The following is a 21,967-nucleotide window of genomic DNA, read 5'->3' as shown; positions in this document are numbered from 1 at the left end:
GAAATTGTCAGCTCCTACATTTATAATTTTATGTGATACCACCTATTTACCAGCATGATATGTTGCGCAGAATCACATTTTATTTATATTCCTGTTTTATGTCATGTAAACATAACTAGGTTTTGCTGCACTATATATATATTTTTTTTTTGGTGGATTGATTCATTTAGGGTCTATTTTAGCGCAAAAGCACTTGTCACTTCAGTTTGCCAGACTGATAAAACGGCCTTATTTAGAACATTTTCTTTTTCACATTCACACCACAGTGTGTGTGTGTTAAACATGATTGGACCCTTAAGCTGCATATACATCAGTAAAATGAATTCATTGGTGGCAGTGGCATGCATGCTAAAACCAGTCCATGTACGTTTTTTTTTTTGAGAAATGTCAAATACATCCACATTGAAATTAGTTATTACAAATCTTCAGTTCATTCACCCAATATGTTTAAACATTAACATTGTCTGTTCTACACAAAACAAGAACAAACTTCTGCGCACGGGTGAAATGTCCAAAGTTATTCAATATTCCACATGGAACGCACCAACAGTGTCAAAGACCGGTAGCACAGGCCTTTCTGCCTTTCGTGGACGGGGAATGTCCTAGTAGAAAACGACAAAAGCAAATGAAGAAAGGCGCACCTGCCTAGTGTGTTACCGTTGACGGGTTTAATCAAATAAAATGATAGTAGAAAATACTTGCAAGAGAACTTCATCAGAGCTCAGCTCTGAAGAAGAAGCCCTTGATGCCTCGAAACACGTCAACTGGCAGTGACACACCTCTACATCCCCCCCTATTTTGGAGTGTGGTTCGAGGGGTATCCATTTGCTGTTAAAGCTTTCTATGTCAGTTCTCTTGTAAGTAGTTTCTACTATCATTTTATTTGATTAAACCCCATCAACGGTAACACACTAGGCTGGTGCGCCTTTCTTCCTTTGCTTTTGACATTGTCTGTTCTACCTGTTCAGAAAAACATTTATTCTCAGTACAGGTAGTCTGTAGCCTTCATTGCTGTGAGCACAGCACTGTAAAGAAGCAGCAGCTCCCGGAGTTTACAAAAAAAAGAAAAGGTATAAATACACCCTACACTGAGGCAAATATTTTATTATATCTTTTCATGTGACAACACTGAAGACATGACACTTTGCTACAACGTAAAGTAGTGAGTGTACTTGTATAACAGTGTAAATTTGCTGTCCCATCAAAATAACTCAACACACAGCCATTAATGTCTAAACCGCTGGCAGAAAAAGTGAGTACACCCCTAAGTGAAAATGTCCAAATTGGGCCCAAAGTGTCAATATTTTGTGTGGCCACCATTATTTTCCAGCACTGCCTTAATCCTCTTGGGCATGGAGTTCACCAGAGCTTCACAGGTTGCCACTGGAGGCCTCTTCCACTCTTTCATGATGACATCACGGAGCTGGGGAATGTTGGAGACCTTGCGCTCCTCCACCTTACATTTGAGGATGCCCCACAGATGCTCAATAGGTTTTAGGTCTGGAGAAATACTTGGCCAGTCCATCACCTTTACCCTCAGCTTCTTTAGCAAGGCAGTGGTTGTCTTAAAGGTGTGTTTATCATGTTGAAATACAGCCCTGCGGCCCAGTCTCTGAAGGGAGGGGATCATGCTCTGCTTTAGTATGTCACATTACATGTTGGCATTCATGGTTCCCTCAATGAACTGTAGCTCCCCAGTGTCGGCAGCACTCATGCAGCCCCAGACCATGACACTCCCACCACCATGCTTGACTATAGGCAAGACACACTTGTCTTTGTACTCCTCACCTGGTTCCCGCCACACACGCTTTACACAATTTGAACCAGATAAGTTTATCTTGGTCTCATAAGACCACAGGACATAGTTCCAGTAATCCATGTCCTTAGTCTGCTTGTCTTTAGCAAACTGTTTGTGGGTTTTCTTGTACATCATCTTTAGAAGAAGCTTCCTTTTGGAACGACAGCCATGCAAACCAATTTGATGCAGTGTGCGGCGTATGGTCTGAGCACTGACAGGCTGACCCCCAACCCCTTCAATCTCTGCAGCAATGCTGGCAGCACTCATACATTTATTTCCCAAAGACAACCTCTGGATATGACGCTGAGCACGTGCACTCAACTTCTTTGGTCGACCATGGCGAGGCCTGTTCTGAATGGAACCTGTCCTGTTAAATCGCTGTATGGTCTTGACCACCGTGCTGCAGCTCAGTTTCAGGGTCTTGGCAATCTTCTTATAGCCTATGCCATTTTTATGTAGAGCAACATAATCTACAGTCTACAGAATCCTTTCTTCTGTGAACTTAACAGGAAAGTAAGAGCAAAGTAGATTTTTTGCAGATCAGCAGTTATTTTTCTTTACTTGATCTTTAAAAGGATTACACATGGGCAAATGTTCATTTATTGCAGAGATGTTCTGCATGTCTTTTTTTATTTTGCCTTGACATACACTTTAATACAGGGATGCCCAACCTTGAAGAGCGAGGGCCACTTAAGAGACTTGGTAACTGGTCTCAGACCACAATGAGTGGAGTGGGCAGATGACAGGTCTGTGTCCACTGCATATGGAGAGCAGACATGGACACAGCCCACTCTACTCTATAGGCCCTTCGATCCGATCCACCCAGGCGGAAAGGGATGGATCCCCTTCTGTTTTTTTTTGCGGATCGGATTGGAGGTAGGCAGTGCTCTGTGGATCAGTTTGAAAGCAGCCTAGTAACCACTGCAGAACAGATATGCCAATATTTGGTATCATTTCGCCTGTGACAGGAGTCGGTGCTATACAGCAAGCATTGTCTTATGCGGGTCTGCTCCACAGCCGCTTGCTTTCTCTTCTGCCGGCTTCTTTCTCCTCATTCACAACACTGATGCTCTGGGATGACGGATCGGCGATCCATGATCTGGTCTTGCAAACCAGCCACCCCAGAGCAGGAGGTCGCGGCCACATCAGAGGGCTCCGTGGGCCACATGTGGCCCCCGGGTCATTGGTTGGGCACCCCTGCTCTAATACTAACCTAATACATCCTAAATACTAAGGCCTAAATTAACTGCTTTTCTGCTGAAAACACAGGAGATATTTATTATAATCAGTTATAAACTAGCTTGCCAACTACCTGATTTTCTTATGGTAGGCTGATTTTTTAATTAACAGAAGGAAATACTGGACTGGCAGTACTGTGCACAAACTACTGCGGTCATTTAACCCTCTGTACTGAACACTGCTTCCACTCCTTTGCATTTTGGCTTGGTAGCAGATGACTGCTAATGTAGAGGTGTAATGGTTTAACTATATACCATGCCAGAAAATTGTTGGAGACATATATTCCCTTTACTGCTCTGCAGCTTATGTTAGTTTTGGCTTTATGCAGTGCTTTATTTTCCATTTAGAAATTAATACTATTCCAAGTTCAACAAAACTATTTCCTGTTTATCCAGCACAAAGCAAATACAAGTCCACCAGTGCTTTCTGAGTCTCTGATTTCAGGTTGTCTAGGTACTTCTCTGAAGGATGTCCAAATAACAGCATACCAGTTCCTGTACCATGAATGTGCTTCAGTGTCCCTTCATAACAATGTATATACATATATGGAGTGAATGAGCTAGCAGCCTGTTCAACATATCTGTCCTTACACTGACTAACTCCAGAGTCTACTTTCCATAATAAAATATTAAGCAACTTCCAGAGCATTACATTAGTTGGTAAAATTGTGTCCCTGAAACATTATTGTCCATAATAGTGTCATAGATGTACTGTGTATATATTTTTATATCTTAGAACACATTTTAGCCTCTGTTCACACCAGTGTGATTTATCATGCAATTTGACAGTTCCCAATCGCATGAAAAGTCACGTCCCATTGCCGGCAATGGAACCGTTCATATTGCCGCAACTCATGTCGCAGCGATTATGAAAACGTTTCCTGCGCTACCTTTTCCTGGTATCATTGTGACTTGCATAGACTTCTGTTAAATGAAGTTGCAAGCCGCCATTAAATTGGCAGTTGAAATCGTGCTGATGTGGCGCGATTTCAAAGCTTTAAAACACAGAAAACGAATTCTCCTGCGTACGAGAGGATAATCCAAGAGTCAATTGCCCATAGGGATGATACCAACAACGGTGCCACTGGCCTTGCTGCCCTTCGTGGATGGGGATATCCTAGTGGCAAAGAGAAAAGAAAACAAAGGCGCACCAGTCTAGTGTATTACCATTACAAGATTTTAATAAAATTAAAAAATATACAGGGCCTACTCACAAATGTAGTGAAAAAAAATGCAGTAAAGCTTAATCGACTTAAGCTGCAAAGAGATGACCTCGAACCATACTCCAATCGATCGTAAAGAACGTGAAGGTGGTCACCACCGGCTGACACGTTTCAAAGCTCTGAGCCTCTTCATCAGAGCCCAGCAGTGAAAGCACCCTACAATATGTATATGGGGGGAACCAATGCGCAAAACCAGCCTAACTGTAAATAATTTGTTTGAAATATCAACTAAAATCTAAAAGCAGCAGCCACTACTAAAATAGTGCTCACGCACCAAAGAACATGTAAAAGGGGGGGTAAATAGAGGCGCTTGCCAAAAATTGACTAAAATAACTAAAATACCAAACAACCGCACAGCAACGTATGGATAGTATGATAGATCCAAAATATTGTTTCACTCCTTGTTTCCAATACCTTCAAAAGCATCTACATTGAGATGAATGAGGTGGAGATAGTGAAAATTAATAATCCAAAGAAAATAGACTAAAAATAGTAATTGATAGTCAACACATTAATAGCAATCCAATAGAGTCATAAAACAGTGATAACTTAACAGTGATAGATCCGTATGAAGGACCAGAAAGAACACAGTGTAAATTCTGAGTGATAAAAAATGAACATCAATGTTTGTGAATAAATATTCTTCAGAGTAAAAAAAAATATGTAAGATATGTATAAAGATATTATAAATATAAGTAAAAAATGTTGAATAAAAAATTCAAGTTAATTAAAGTGTTTCAAGTCAACCTCCAAAAATAGTGGAAAGTTCCAAAAGAAAGGTGCAGAAAAGACTTGTAATAAGGTGCAAATCCAAATTCTTCCAAAAAAAGTGTAGATAATAAATTAAATAAGTGCTGCCATCCACCGCACGAAATTCCAGTGTAGTTTGTGCAGACTCGTGAAAAAAAAAAAAAAAAAAAAAAAAAAAAAAAAAAAAAAAAAAAAAAAAAAATTCCAGCCTCTCACCTCAAAACAGGTTAAACCAGCCTGTTAGATGTATTGAAGGATTCCAGCAGTGTAAACTCTATGGGTCACTCCAAGAACGTCCACCAAGGGAGAGACTCCAGACCACTCACATGAAAGTAGATGTAAACTCCATAGTGTAATAAGTTCAACACATTTTATTAGTGGTTAAAACAAGGTATTACACTCACATTTAGCAGGAGATATCAACAGCATGCAGCAAATGTTTGTATGTAAAGCAATAGATCTCCGCTCTCGGCCGCGAGCGGAGATGACGTCACCGTCGGCACTTTCCTTCACCTGACGCGTTGCGTAGCAGATCAACGCTACTTAGTCATAGGTATGGAGGTGCCGTCGGTGGTGGTGACTTAAATAGGAATGCGGATGCGCGCTAATCGTCACTTCCGAGTGGATATTAAACCACGTTTGTTAAAACTAGTAACTCCTTTGGATATAAAATCGAAAGTGTATATAATGAAATGGAGGGTATGGCAAAAATAATTTGTAGTATCGAAATACTAACTCCCTCTAATGAATCAGGATAAGTTAAACATAGTACAATTAAGACAGGGATAAAAATATGGCTCCCTCCAGTGGGGAAAGACAGGAACATATATCTCTACATATAATAATAGGAGCATAATTCAATCGATAAACAGGCAAGTGATAGCTCCCTCTAGTGGACATTAACAAGTATAATGAAACATAGTATATTGAATGAAATATCAGGAACAATATATACAAGCTCCCTCCAATGGGTAAATAAGGGACTGGAATCACATAGCTTAGTATCAAGCCAGTTGACACTCAGTGTTTGTCAAGTAACTGATAACGGCTCCCTCTAGTGGATGATTAAACAACTGGGGGAAATTTTATGTTTTCCTATATAAAGCTCCCCTTTCCAAATAGAACAGAATGACTACATGAATAAATATGAAAAGGGAGAATGGTAGGTAAATATTGATAAACTATAATCATAGTTAAAATTAATGAATAAAATTATTAGAAAGATTTAAATATTAAAAATATTAAAAATGTTAAAAATTGGAGATAAAACAGTTCAAATCAAAATCTATGTTATGGCCATTGGGGGACAGGGTGCATAATTCATGGATCCAACGAGATTCAGCCTGACTGATTTTCTGCACTTTATTATCTCCCCTCCAATGGGGTTTGTATTTTTCAATGCCCCACACTTTCAGGGACGAAGGATCTTTGTTATGAAAGCGCTCATAGTGGCGAGATAAGCTATGTTTAGGGAATCCATTTATGATATTTTGTGTATGTTCACGCAATCTCTTCCACAGGGGCCTTTTTGTTCTACCCACATATTGAATTTGACACGGGCATTCTAGGAGATACACAACACCTTCCGTTCTGCACGAGATGAAATCTTTAATTTTGTATTCTCTCCCTGTGCAACTTGATTTAAAGGTTTCCTTTTTCTTCTTACTTTCTTTGGTGTGTTTACAGGTGAAGCAGGTTTTACATGGATAGAAACCTTTTTCATTAAAGAAGGAGAAACTCTTTTTGTCAGGAGGATCCAGGACATTCTTTGCAATAAGGTCTCTCAGAGTGGGGGCCCTCCTATATGTAAAGAGAGGTTTCTCCGGAAGTACACTTGTCAAGTGGCGATCACCCTTCACAACATGCCAATATTTTCTACAGATGGTTTCTATTTGTTTATGTTGGACACTATAGTCCATTATTAATGGCACCCCCCCAGCAAAGGTATTGTTTTTTGAACAGTCCTGTATAAGGGAATTTCGGTCCAAAGCCATAACGTCCTGTATTTTCTTATCGATAAAATCTTGTTGATAACCTTTCTCTACAAACCTTTTCCCAATAAAATCAGCCTGTTTTAAAAATGTATCATCTTTAGTACAGTTTCTCCTCAACCTTAATAGTTGCCCTTTCGGTATATTTTCCAACCAGGGTGAATGATGGCAACTATCCAAAGGTAAATAGCTGTTTCTATCTACAGTCTTAAAATAGGTTTGTGTTATCAGTTTTGTTCCTTCTCTGATGATTTCAAGGTCTAGGAAATTTATTTTCTCATTGCTAATTTCCCACGAGAGGACAATATTCTTCTCGTTTGTGTTGAGATAAAAGCCAAAATCAGTAAGCTTTTCCCTATCCCCAGACCAAATAATTAAAATGTCATCAATAAAACGTTTATATAAAAGCAATTCCTTTGGTCTTCTGTTGTATAGTACCTCCTCTTCCCACTCAGCCATATATAAGTTTGCAACACTTGGTGCATATTTAGCGCCCATAGCAATACCACGCACCTGTTTAAAATAATCATTCTGATACCAAAAGTAATTGTGATCCAAACTATATTCCAGACACTGTGTAATAAACTTCTTTTGTGTATCCTTTAGATCACTTAGGCCATTTAAACCCCAGGTAGTTGCTTGTACTGCTTCTTTGTGATCAATGATCGTGTACAAGGATGCGACATCAGCTGTAGCTAAATATACTGACTCACCATCCAATACAAGAGTATCTAACAATTGTATCAGATGTTTAGTATCTCTTAAAAAAGATTCAGTCTTCCTTACTATGGGTTGGAGAAACCAGTCAATATATTCTCCAATTCTAGATCCTACTGAGTTTATTCCATTAACAATGGGTCTTCCTGGAGGATTTTCCCTAGATTTGTGGATTTTTGGGAGGGTGTATATGACCGGAATCCTGCATCCCACTGGTTGTAAATATTTCCCCTCTTTTTTGGTTAAAAGATCTTTCTTCATTCCTCCCTTAACCAGACATGCCAAATCGTCCTTATATCGAATTATGGGGTTTCCAGGAAGTTTGAGGTAGGTCGTGCCATCACTTAGCTGTCGTTCCATCTCTTTTTGATATGCTATCTTAGACTGGATAACGATGGCCCCCCCCTTGTCAGCTTGTCTTACTACAACATCTTTTCTCTCCTCTAGTTTCCTAATTCCATTCTTTATATCTCCCGGGTCGTATATCTTCTTGATCTTCAAATCTTGTAGGTCTTTCAGAACCAGTCTTCTAAAGGCTTCAATATGGCCTTCATTACTCACTGGTGGGTTAAAAACAGATTTATTTCTTAGATTGCTATGTAGCACATCATTTTCAGTGGCGATATTTCTCGCACATCCTTCACCCGGTTTATTCAACATGTATTTCTTTATGTGTAAGCTTCTTGCAAATCTATTGATGTCAACGTAAGCATCAAATTTGTTGAAGTTTTTCTTTGGGGCAAATTTTAATCCTTTGTCCAAAACTTTTAGTTCCTGCTGGGTAAGTTCTACTCCACTAATGTTAATCACACCATCTCCTATTATTCTCTTTTTGTTCTGTTTCTTGCTTCCCGCCCTACATCCTCTCCTCGATTTTCGTTTCTTCCAGATCGGTTGTCTGTATTCCTTCGTGGTGATCTTGTTTTTCTCCTGTCCTTGTCCCAATTCCTTTGAGGGTCCTGGTTCCTGGGGCCGTAATCCTTCATCTCCCCTGATCGATATTCCGGACTTGTATGCCTCATTCTCTGTACCCCATATTCCTGATGACGCCTCGGGGATTCTTGGCGTCTCTGTTCTAAAAAATGTCTGGGTGAGGCATTTCTATATTTTTTTTTACTCTGAAGAATATTTATTCACAAACATTGATGTTCATTTTTTATCACTCAGAATTTACACTGTGTTCTTTCTGGTCCTTCATACGGATCTATCACTGTTAAGTTATCACTGTTTTATGACTCTATTGGATTGCTATTAATGTGTTGACTATCAATTACTATTTTTAGTCTATTTTCTTTGGATTATTAATTTTCACTATCTCCACCTCATTCATCTCAATGTAGATGCTTTTGAAGGTATTGGAAACAAGGAGTGAAACAATATTTTGGATCTATCATACTATCCATACGTTGCTGTGCGGTTGTTTGGTATTTTAGTTATTTTAGTCAATTTTTGGCAAGCGCCTCTATTTACCCCCCCTTTTACCCTACAATATGCCTCCCTTATATACACACAGCCCATAAGCCCACATGACCATGTACCATGACAACGAGCCATAGGGAACCATCCAGACTCCTCCCACTGGGTATGTGTGGTTTTACGTCCCTACCACCAACAAAATATATGTACAGGGTGGGCCATTTATATGGATACACCTTAATAAAATGGGAATAGTTGGTGATAATAACTTCCTGTTTGTGGCACATTAGTATATGTGAGGGGGAAACTTTTCAAGATGGGTGGTGACCATGGCGGCCATTTTGAAGTCGGCCATTTTGAATCCAACTTTTGTTTTTTCAATAGGAAGAGGGTCATGTGACACATCAAACTTATTGGAAATTTCACAAGAAAAACAATGGTGTGCTTGGTTTTAACGTAACTTTATTCTTTCATGAGTTATTTACAAGTTTCTGACCACTTATAAAATGTGTTCAATGTGCTCTCCAGTGACATGCGGCGAGTGCTACGCTGTGGGCTCTTGCTGGATGAAGCTAGGACAGCCACTGATGTTTCTTCATTAGACCCCTTTCACACTGGATACGTCTATAGCGGAGCGTTAAAATCGTGGTAAAATAGCGGTGTTTTACCGCGATTTTAACGCTCTAAACGCTTTAAAGTGACCCTTTCCTTTGCCCATATAGCGCAAAGTAAAAGATTATATTTACTCCCCTCTCTCTAGCAGCAAATACTCAGGTTTCCCTGCTTGCATGCTTCTCCATTCCACTGCCAAGTCCAAAGAAAAAAAAAACTCTATTAGCTCCAAGCTGACCTGTCATAACAGGGGACCTTTTTGCCACCATGTGACAGCACTGGCGCAATCATGAGGTACCATTACAGACACATGGGAGGGCAGGTGTGAATGAGGGGTGAGTATGTGCTGCTGAGATGTAGACTTATGCCCCGTACACACGATCGGATTTCCTGTTGGAATAAACTTTGGCCGTTTTTTCCGAAGATATTCCGCTCAAGCTGTCTTGCATACACACGGACACACCAAATTCCCACCGTCAAAAACGCAGTGACGTACAACACTACGAAGAGCCTAGAATAATGAAGTTCAATGCTTCTGAGCATGCGTCAAATTGTTTTTTTCTCTGTCGAAATTCTATACAGACAAACGGAATTTCCGAAATTTTTTCTGCCCTCTTTCTAATTTCGTCTGACTAATTCCGACCTTGTGTATGCGGCATTAGTGAAACTTTACTTTCACTACAAGAAGAAGAAAAAAAAAGTATGAATAAAGTGAATCAACGCCATTATATTTTCCTTTTAACTTCCTCTTCCTTTCTTTAACTTTATTCTAGATTTATTGGTCCTTTAATAGCTGTAAACTGGTATCTGTACTCTGTTGTCTAAATGAATTATAAAACTACTTGTGCCCTAGGGACAGAATATGCAATTAACATTGATTTCCCCCTCCATTTTGTTTAAAACACTGATGTGGATTTGTCTGCTAGGAAAAGATTTGAAATGCTGCTGTATACTATTTCTTCCACATTATCTCTCAGCTAACACCCCTCCCCCTTTTTACAGATTGCTGCCTTCTCCAGTCCTTGCATATTGATTAATGCTTGGTGTGTAATCATTAGTAGCATTGGTTTAGCCTGTGTGCTGCCATTTTTATGCAGTGTCCTTTCTCTTTGTGTTTACATAGGACTTGGCTCATTAAGAAAAGATTCTGGAGATGACAATACAGATGAGGAAACAGAGGGGGCACATTCAGAGGATGAAACCTATTCTCAGAAGGGACTTCGGAGGTCACAGAGCATGAGATCTGTTAAGGTTGTAAAAGGCCGCAAGGAGGTATGCAGTGCATTTTGTTTTGATAAAATTAAAGTGTTCAAAAAGCCACTCCAAGCCAAGATTTTTTTTGCAGATTATTGGGTGCTTTAAGTGTGATCAGAAAAGTAGGAATACCGGCATATAAGGCTTTTCCTAAATTTGAACACTGAAAGGCAGTGTTTACCCCTGGAAATCTGACAGCTTTCTGGTTTTGACCAGTATTTCTTGGCCTTAAAAGGGAAGTAAAGCGTCATTTTGTTTTCTGACCTGCAAAAGTAAAGGCATAATGTGCTAGCATGCATCGCATACTAGCACATTATGCAAACAAAGCCCTCATCGTCACCGCTGGAGGCCGCATCTATCTTCGCCTGTTTTCCTTCCAGGTCAGCGGACTTCAGCTGTGTGACTGGCCGGAGCCACGTAACGTCACTCCTACGCATGCACGCGGGATCCACCGGTCAAGGCACAGGGTTCTGAAGAAATGGCATGGGTGGTCGTTCCTTCAGAGCGCATGCACCGATGATGTAATCGGCTGCATATACAGTAAATATCTCCTAAACGGTGTACGTTAAGGAGATATTTACTGTACCTATAGGTAAGCCTTGTTATAGGTTTACCTATAGGTACAAACAGTACATGGAAGTTTACTTTCCCGTTTTTGGTTCTTGATGCCCTTAGATACATGGAAGCTGTGGTGCTGATTTACAAAAAAATAAAAATACTGGACCAGATTCAGAAAGAATGGCGTAACTTTCGGCGGGCGTAGCGCATCTCATATACGCTACGCCGCCGTAACTTAGAGAGGCGAGTACCGTATTCAGAAAGAACTTGCGGCCTAAGTTACGGCGGCGTGGCGTAAATTCCATTACAATTTTGCTACATTCTGCTCCTCTGAATTTTTTTATCACTACAGTTGAAAACAAACATTGCTTTGCTTCCATCAACTATTAGAAAGTAGAATTTTCTAAATTCTACAAGTGTATGTTCAGCTTTAGTAACAACTAGCAGATGCTATAATTGCTGTAGAGTTGCAGGTGTTATTTGGGTGCTTGATTGAGCGTTGGACCTATGTATGAAGCCGGTCGTGTGTACACTTTTCGACGAGCAAAACTGTTGAGGATCTCGTCAAGCCAAAAAGAGAGCATGTCTCCTTTTTCCTCTACGGCAATGGAGAAATTTGGCTTGCCGAGATCCTCGACAGCCTAACAAGGAACTCGACGAGCAAAACGATGTGTTTCGCCCGTCGAGCTTCTCGGTCGTGTGTACGAGGCTTCACAGAGTCCTACATACACTCAAACATTACTAATGAACCGTACGATCCGAAAATCGGGGAGAAAAATACCGCTTTCGAATCGATCATACGATAATCGGATTGTTAGTACAGAGTTTTCGAGACCCGATCACGACAGTTCATCTAATATTATCCGATCGGACAGACACGAAAAAAGTTCACATTTTATACCAGATCGTACGATTTTCTTATAATCAGTACCGTTGTCGTCCGAAAATACAATACAATTACATTACAACACATGGAAAAGGGATTTCTCTGTATAAACAGAAAAAAACACTGCGCTAACGTGTAAATTAAATAACAGTGAAAAATTGAATAAATAAAATAAATGTGAAAAGCTGCCAGTATTAATTACTAAAATACCATAGTAAACAAAGAAACAAAAAACAAAATAATATGGCGCTGATAAACCTGTGAAAAATATATGTGAAATATATCTCAAAAAATTAAATAAACACAATATAAATGACTGTGAAATATATACCCAGAAAAATATATATATGACCAAAAAATTAAGATTGGTGAATTATCAATATGATAATCAATATAACAAATCCGTCCAAATGAATAAATAAAGTGAAATGAAAATAGTCCATAAAAAATCAGTGCAATTGAGTCCAATTAAGGTGAGCAGCTGTAATTAATCAAGAAAGGATCCTCCACCAGAAAGGTCACCCAATGTGTGGGAAATGAAATCTCCTTACCAGAGAAAAAGACCGGGCTTTCAACGGTCTAATTCAGCATAAGGATGTTTAAAGTCTTCCTTGAAAAGACTATTCCGGACACTGCTATGAATCACCAGTATGGATAACTTCAATAGATAGGATCCTATTCAAATCCGCTCCAGTTTAACATTGGTGTTCATAAAAATAAAGAATAGTAGGAAACCACATAGTGCATTACTGTGTAAACATTAGGTTTTTAATAGAAACAGATGCGCACTTACAGCAAAGCCTTGAAACACTTGCATATGGGATATGGTGTGGAGAGGATGGCGTTCCCTCGATCCTCCGTTTGCTTCGTATCTCCGTCCGTCACGTGTCTCTCCCTCTAGCGTGATGACGTCACTGTGGCTAAGCTCCTCCTACGCGTTTCGTCGCAATACGGACGTCTACGGGGATAGGCTGCCTCAATAAAAAGCACTATATCCAGTGCTAGGAATCAAATGCAAACAAAAATGCACACAGCATGGTCCGATAGATGGCAGCGGGTGACGTCACGTACTTCCCTACCGAACGTTGCGTCCCAAGGGCGGGACTTCTTCAGCGCTGAAGAAGTCCCGCCCTTGGGACGCAACGTTCGGTAGGGAAGTACGTGACGTCACCCGCTGCCATCTATCGGACCATGCTGTGTGCGTTTTTGTTTGCATTTGATTCCTAGCACTGGATATAGTGCTTTTTATTGAGGCAGCCTATCCCCGTAGACGTCCGTATTGCGACGAAACGCGTAGGAGGAGCTTAGCCACAGTGACGTCATCACGCTAGAGGGAGAGACACGTGACGGACGGAGATACGAAGCAAACGGAGGATCGAGGGAACGCCATCCTCTCCACACCATATCCCATATGCAAGTGTTTCAAGGCTTTGCTGTAAGTGCGCATCTGTTTCTATTAAAAACCTAATGTTTACACAGTAATGCACTATGTGGTTTCCTACTATTCTTTATTTTTATGAACACCAATGTTAAACTGGAGCGGATTTGAATAGGATCCTATCTATTGAAGTTATCCATACTGGTGATTCATAGCAGTGTCCGGAATAGTCTTTTCAAGGAAGACTTTAAACATCCTTATGCTGAATTAGACCGTTGAAAGCCCGGTCTTTTTCTCTGGTAAGGAGATTTCATTTCCCACACATTGGGTGACCTTTCTGGTGGAGGATCCTTTCTTGATTAATTACAGCTGCTCACCTTAATTGGACTCAATTGCACTGATTTTTTATGGACTATTTTCATTTCACTTTATTTATTCATTTGGACGGATTTGTTATATTGATTATCATATTGATAATTCACCAATCTTAATTTTTTGGTCATATATATATTTTTCTGGGTATATATTTCACAGTCATTTATATTGTGTTTATTTAATTCTTTGAGATATATTTCACATATATTTTTCACAGGTTTATCAGCGCCATATTATTTTGTTTTTTGTTACATTACAACACATGACATCACTTTAAATGTTTTATTCTGTTGTACAAGAATTTTCGTAACTTTAGTAACCTCTCCATTTTCGATATGCGTCTAGCATGCCAAAAAAACAGGACGATTTGTCGTCCGATTTTTGGATCGTGCATATGGACCATAAAAAAGTGGTCCAAAGTGGTGAGACAATTATAAGAGACATTGACATTCATGTTTCCAGTACTGGTCTTTTATAAATCACAGCATGAATGTTATTTGCTGCATTTTCTTTTCTCTTAGGCCCCTTTCACACATGCAGATCGTATGTCCGCTTTTTCATCCATCCATTTACGGATGAAAAAGGGACATACATTAATCCCTATGAGATTGCGGGTTACAGCGGATGAACATCCGCTGACACCCGATCTCATCCGGGTCTGCAATCCTCCGATTCTGCAGACAGAGGAAAACCCCTATTTTTCCATCCGTCTGCAGATCGGATCGGGTGAACACGGACAGAGGGTCCATGTTCATCCGATCCCCCCATAGAGGAGCGCGGAGATCTGACAGGGCGGTCCCTGCACAGTGTGCGGGGACCACCCTGTCATCTGCCGGCTTAGCGGGGATCAGCTGAGCAAGTGGAGGTTCACGGGGCAGATCATCACGGATCCGTCCCGTGTGAAAGAGCCCTTACATATCAATCATTTTTGAACAGGGATTTTCCTCATGTATTTGTATACTTAGTTAAAATTAGAAATAATATGATAATACACATCTTTTTAAATCTAAATGAGCTAAAATGCCCCATTAGAGGGAGCGCTTTTTGTTTTTATTTTTCTAAAATAGAGTTTAGCTCCTCCCCTTTTTACAGGACTGACTTAGGACAAGGCTGTCCTTTGCTAATCACCTCCATTTAGATTGCTGTTTCATATACTGATCTCCGGGGCGTGGGTGGGCATGAGCTGACCAGGCCTAATCTAGTCGGGTGGAACAAGTTTGCTTCTCATTGTGTATACATTAATAAACACAGCTAGTTTCTCTTGGCAGGAGTGTTATATGAGCAGCACAATGCAGACCCAGAGCTAGTATGTGTTTTATTAAACTCCAAGTGAACTGCATGCTCTCCCCCCTCTGCTTCCTCCATATGTTCATAGAAGAAAGTGTTCCCTGCCAGAAAGCAGAGGCACAGATTATTCACAGTAATATATTGAAGATAAACTACAGCCAATCGCAGGCTATCACAATTATATTGCCTTTTCTAGGAAGGCTTCTAGCAAGCCGTTGTCAGGAGGAAATAGAACAAGCATCATTATATTTGTTTTTGACCCTTAGCTCCATCTTTTTTTTTCACAAGGCTCTGTACTCCACAACTGCCAAGCTAGTTTTCAGATATACACGAGCCATCAGCACTAATTATGCTTTGCTTTTTAGTATTAGGCCGAATATATCGACGGTGGGGGTTCAGTTTTTGGCACTGTAGAGAGAACAAAAAGAAATGCAATTACAGTACCTAATAAGATGCCTGATGCATCAAATGTTTTGCAGGAAAAAATACTATAATAGCCTTTTAGCAATTTTAGGTAGAATATACACTCACCGGCCACCTCATTAGGTACACCTTGCTAGTACCAGGTTGGACCCCCTTTTGCCTTCAGAACTGCCTTAATTTGCCTTAATTTGTGGCATACAAATTCAACAGATTCAAAAAGGTGTTGGAAACATTCCTCTGAGATTTCAGTCCGTAGTGACATGATATCATCACATCATCATGCAGTTGCTGCAGATTTATTGGCTGCACATCCATGATGCGAATTTCCTGTTCCACCACATCCCAAAAGTGCTCTATGGGATAGAGATCTGGTGACTGTGGAGGCCATTGGAGTACAGTGACCTCATTGTAATGTTCAAGACACCAGTGGTGAGATGATTTGATCTTTGTGACATGGTGCATTACCCTGCTGGAAGTAGCCATCAGAAGATGGGTACACTGTAGTCATAAAGGAATGGAGATGTTCTGTAACAATACTCAGATAGGCCATGGCATTTAAACGATGCTAAACTGGTACTAAGGGTCCCAACGTGTGCCAAGAAAATATCCCCCACACCATTACACCACCACCACCAGCCTGAACTGTTCATACAAGACATGATGCTTTCATGTTTATTATGCCAAATTCATACCCTACCATCTGAATGTCGCAGCTGAAATCGAGACTCATCAGACCAGTCAACGTTTTTCCAATCTTCAAACCACTGTCGCTCACTGGATGTTTTCTTTTTTTCAAACCATTTTCTGTAAACCCTAGATATGGTTGTGCATGAAAATCCCAGTAGATCAGCAGTTTTTGAAATAGCCAGATCAGCCTGTCTGGCACCAACAAGCATGCCACGTTCAAAGCCATTTAAATTCCCTTTCTTTCCCATTCTGATGTTTGGTTTGAAATTTAGCAAGTCCTTTTCACTATGCCTAGATGCCTAAATGTGTCAAGTTGCTGCCATGTGATTGGCTGATTAGTAATTTGTGTTACCAGGCAATTGAACAGGTGTACCTAATAAAGTGGCCCGTGAGTGTATAAGCATTTGTTTGTAGATTTTTTTCCGGTTTTGCGTATATCACTGTATATTTTCCAGAGTGCATTTTAGGGTTTAATACATTTCTTTGTCTAGGGCTGCAAGTCGGTGTACCTTGACTTTCTTACAGTCATTGGCCCAGATTCAAGAAGCACTTGCGCCCGCGCAACCATAGTTGCGCGACGCAAGTGCTTACTTGCTCCGGTGTAACGAGTGCTCCTGATTCAGGAACCTCGTTACACCGAATGCAGCCTAGGATGTGACAAACATAAGCCTCCTTATGCCTTCACATCCCAGGCTGCATTCTTGCGTTGGCCGCTAGGGGGCGCGGCCTTTGTGATCGGCGTGTAGTATGCAAATTGCATACTACCACCGATTCACAAAAGTTGCGCGGGCCCTGCGTACGCAAGGTACGGAGTTTCCGTACGGCGCCTTTAGCATAAGGTTGCTCCTGCTAATAGCAGGCGCAGCCAATGCTAAAGTATAGCTGCGCCTCCCGCTCGCGAAGTTCAAATTTCACGTCGTTTACGTAAGTGAACCGTGAATGGCGCTGGACGCCATTCACGTTCACTTACAAGCAAATGACGTCCTTGCGACGTCATTTGCCGCAATGCACGTCGGGAAAGTTTCCCGACGGAGCATGCGCTGTTCGCTCGGCGCGGGAGCGCGCCTAATTTAAATGATTCCCGCCCCCGGCGGGATAATTTACATTAGGCAGCCTTGCGCCCGGCTGCTTAGCATATTGCCCGCGCAATTTATGGAGCAACTGCTCCGTGAATCGCGGGCAAAGCGCAATATTTGCGTGGGCGCAGAGAAAAAAATTTGCTCTTTGCCCACGCAAATATTGCGCGATTCTACTTGAATCTGGGCCAGTGGGTATAGCCTGAGCAGCATCTGCCACAGCTATATGTTATGCTGGTTGGTGGTGTTAGTTAGCAAGGTGCATGCTTCTTGTAAAGAATATAGAGGGGTCAATGTGGAAAAAATTATTTTTACTAATTGGTCCATCCAACCGAAAACTGGTATTTTAGTTTTAGATAGATAGTGAAGAGTTAATGTAGAAATCTGGACAAGACTTTTTGGCTACAGTGGTTGAAGCGTTATAACATCAGATTATAGTGCTGTCTATATCCTCCTAAGAGAAATTTCCCTCCATTTTCTGTGCTAAAGACATGACAGGAAGGGAGTGTAAATGTTACCCAAAAAGAAGAAATCTCACTTTTGGCAGTTCCACCATTAGGGATGTGTCATCTTCTTGTTCTGATTACAGTCATATTAATTTGTATTTCACCTCAAATTTTGTTTTAATGGCATTGGTCACCATGACAAATAGAGAGAAGAGGGTGAATTATCCTAAAAAAAACCTTGCAAGGCTTCTAATCCAAAACTAGTAATGGTTTTAGCTTTAAAGCACCAGATTTGTTTATACCTTTTGGCTTTGAAGGTGAAATCTGTATTTAAAGTATATCTAATCCCAGTTTAAGAAAGATATATTGTTAGCTTACCGTGTATACTCGAGTATAACCTGAGCTTTTTAGCCCTTTTTTTGGGCTGAAAATACACCCCTCGGCTTATACTCGAGTCAGTGTACCTGAAGGGCTGCCGAGCATCCATTGTTTAAAAGTCGCGGCTTCCCCCTGGTCTCTTCCGTGATAGGCGTTTTCCAGCAGACACTGTGTTCAGTGTTCCGCCTATGATGGACGTTCTCTTGTCCGAGGTTGAAAAGATGTCAGTGATTGGCGGAACACTGAACACAGTGTCTGCTGGGAAACTGAGTCCGAGGATGAGAAGACATCCGTGATAGGCTGCTGGGAAACGGCAATCACGGAACGGGACCAGGAGGAGACCGTGACTTTTAAACAATGAATGGACGCCCGCAGCCTGTCAAGAGTTTCAGGTAAATTCTGCTAATGGCCTGTACACTCGATCGGTCAATCCGATGAAAACAGTATAATGGATTTTTCCATCAGTTGTCCGATGAAGCTGACTGATGGTCAGTCGTGCCTACACACCATCGTTTTAAAAAAGGATCGTGTCAGAACGCGGTGACGTAAAACACAACGACGTGCTGAAAAAATGAAGTTCAATACTTGCAAGCATGCGTCGACTTGATTCTGAGCATGCGTGGATTTTTAACCGATGGACGTGCCTACAGACGATCGGTTTTTATCTATCGGTTAGGTATCCATCAGATATTTTTAAAGCAAGTTCCATTTTTTTAACCGATGGATAAATAACCGATGGGGCCCACACACGATCGGTTTGGTCTGATCAAACCGGTCCATCAGACCGATCGTGTGTACGCGGCATTACAGTAGCTGCTGCATTCTCACCCTAGGCTTATACTCGAGTCAATACGTTTTCCAAGTTTTTTTGGGGTAAAATTAGGTACCTCGACCTTGGGTCCGCTTAGGCCCCATACACACGGGAGAATTTATCCGCGAATACGGTCCAGCGGACCGTTTCCACGGATAAATCCTCTCAAAGATATCCGCTGATTTCGATGGGATGGAGTGTACACACCATCCCATTGAAATCCGCGCGGAAATCCTCTGGCGATGACGTGTCGCGCCGTCGCCGCGATTATGACGCGGCGACGGGCGCGACGCTGTCATATAAGGAATTCCACGCATGCGTCAAATCATTACGACGCGTGCGGGGAATCCCTTTGGACGGATGGATCCGGTAAGTCTGTACAGACGAGCGGATCCATCCGTTGGAATGGATTCCAGCAGATGGATTCGTTGTGCAGCACAACAAATATTCGATCTGCTGGAATCCATTCCAGAGGAGATTTCTCCGCGGAAAGAGATCCGCTGGCGTGTACACACCATAGAATCTATCCGCAGAAACCCATTTGCTGGGATTTATCTGCGGATGGATTCTATCGTGTGTATGGGGCCTTATACTCGAGTATATACGGTACTTTTCAATGATTATAGTGTGTACAGTGTTTTTTTTTTTCTGCAGTGACTTGCATTTCACTTCATGCTGGATGTTATTTAGTATTGGGATCTAGGATCTATAACGTTACCTAGATTAAAAAGGCTTCATCTACCTCTTTTTTGGGTGACCTTTTCTTTTAATGTTTTAAATTTGCTTTAGTTGGATAGATTTCCATGAATATAGGTCTACATGGACACAGGAAGACTCTTGTATGCTTTAAGTCTCATTTATTAAGTCAAGCATCCTGGTGGCGACGTACATGTATGTTTTAAATTTCTCTTGTTATATTTTTCATCTATGTTATTAATGCAGTTGAAATAAATTTTAGCTTTCTGAGATCCTGGATAGATTTCATACCAAGATGTTTCATTGTTTTCCAGGTGCGATATGGATCACTGAAGCATAAAGTCAAGAAGAGGCCACAAGTTTATTTTTGATCGGTCATATGGAATCTCCTGAATTGACCTTCTGCAATAAGAGTTCTTTATGTGACATACTGTACATTTTAGAACCTTCATTAAGGTTCTAGTGAATGGATATATTGTCATAAGTATATTGTTTATGTTCTGAGGAACGTTTTGTAGCTTCATCTACCCAACTACTGGGAGTAGCTATCTTCTCAAATACACGACACATGTTGGTGTAGGTGGTTATTTACCTCTTAATATCTAATATCTAAAAATGGCTGTATTACACCATGGAAGGTAGGAAAAACTGGACCACCTCATCTGGGCTTTTAATAGTTTTATGCAAAAGCATTTCTCTTACATAAAGTGTTTGTTCCACACTAACAGTGGTGTCTTGAAGCTGCCACTGAATTTCTATACAGTGTTATTCAATCAATTTTTAAATGAGCTCTTTACATATTTGTCTTCCAAGTATTATAAAAAAGAATAAACAAGGCATTTTAAAGCATTTTAGATTTGGGTCAAGGATGATGGGGGCACCTTCGCCCCCACATTTAGTTGGACTGTTTTGGTCCCACCTTGTTTATTCATCATACAGTCTTATAAGATGCTCTCGGCTTGCTCTTCCTACGTCAAAGTTTCTTTTAGAATTGATAGTGCAAGAAAAACAAAGAAGAGAGTTGTTATAATTTCCCCAAACATAGAATATTTTATTGGCTAATATGGTTACTTCAATTGTGTGCAAATATACAGGGACAACATAGATAATTTATTTTACTGCAAGGTTGCTTATTTTGGTTTTCAGACAGTATATAGAATGTTCAGCAAACTAGAATTGTCTGAGATCAAGGTAAAAAAAGCATAAATTAATGGCAATTGAGAGAGTCTTTATACAACTTTCACTTGAAGCCTCGTACACACGACCGAGGAACTCGACGGGCGAAACACATCGTTTTCCTCGTCGAGTTCCTTGTTAGGCTGTCGAGGAACTCGACAAGGCAAGTTTCTCCATTCCCGTCGAGGAAAAAGAAGACATGCTCTCTTTTTGGCTCAACGGGATCCTCGACAGTTTCCTGGTCGAAAAATGTACACACGACCGGTTTCCTCGGCAAAAAAAAAATCCCAGCAAGTTTCTTGCTGGTTTTTGCCGAGAAACTCGGTTGTGTGTACAAGGCCTGACATGGATAGGATACAAGGAAAAAAAAATACAAATTTAAATCTTGTTTCAAAATTTTTGGTAAATAGTAACCCAACTAGGATGGCTATTCAGCCTATGGTGAGATAGGCCAAAAGGAGCCCAAGAACCTTTTCTGTAAATCATTGGCTGTCTTTTAAGAAGGCATTCTATACTTTTGGTAAAGCACAGTATTCACATGTAAAGATTTTTTTTTGCAGGTAGATGTACCCTTTAAAGCAGGGATATGCAATTAGCGGACCTTCAGCTGTTGCAGAACTACAAGTCCCATGAGGCAAAGCAATACTCTGACAGCCACAAGCATGACACCCAGAGGCAGAGCCATATTGCAACAGCTGGAGGTCCTATAATTGCATATCCCTGCTTTAAAGTACGTAGAAAAACTCAGTGGTTGCTTCTATCAAAATTAAAGCAATAAACCTTGACCAAAA

The 21,967-nt window shown here is 40.7% G+C and overlaps 1 protein-coding gene across 2 annotated transcripts in view; it reads left to right on the top strand.

Annotated features, from left to right (window-relative positions):
• Positions 1-20,849, top strand: part of REEP3 (receptor accessory protein 3) — a 173,451-nt gene extending 152,602 nt beyond the window's left edge. For both annotated transcript variants that reach the window (XM_040361983.1, XM_040361982.1), the window contains exons 7-8: positions 10,869-11,017; positions 20,315-20,849. In XM_040361983.1, the coding sequence (XP_040217917.1) occupies positions 10,869-11,017; positions 20,315-20,371 (206 nt within the window). In that variant the 3' untranslated portion in view covers positions 20,372-20,849. The remainder of the gene's footprint in view (positions 1-10,868; positions 11,018-20,314) is intronic.
• The last annotated feature ends 1,118 nt before the right edge of the window (positions 20,850-21,967 follow it).

The sequence above is a fragment of the Rana temporaria genome, chromosome 8 (genome assembly GCF_905171775.1).
Source record: "Rana temporaria chromosome 8, aRanTem1.1, whole genome shotgun sequence".
NCBI classification, from domain to species: Eukaryota; Metazoa; Chordata; class Amphibia; order Anura; family Ranidae; genus Rana; species Rana temporaria.
Note: the sequence above shows the minus strand (reverse complement) of the source record. Positions and strands in the feature narration are given on the sequence as shown.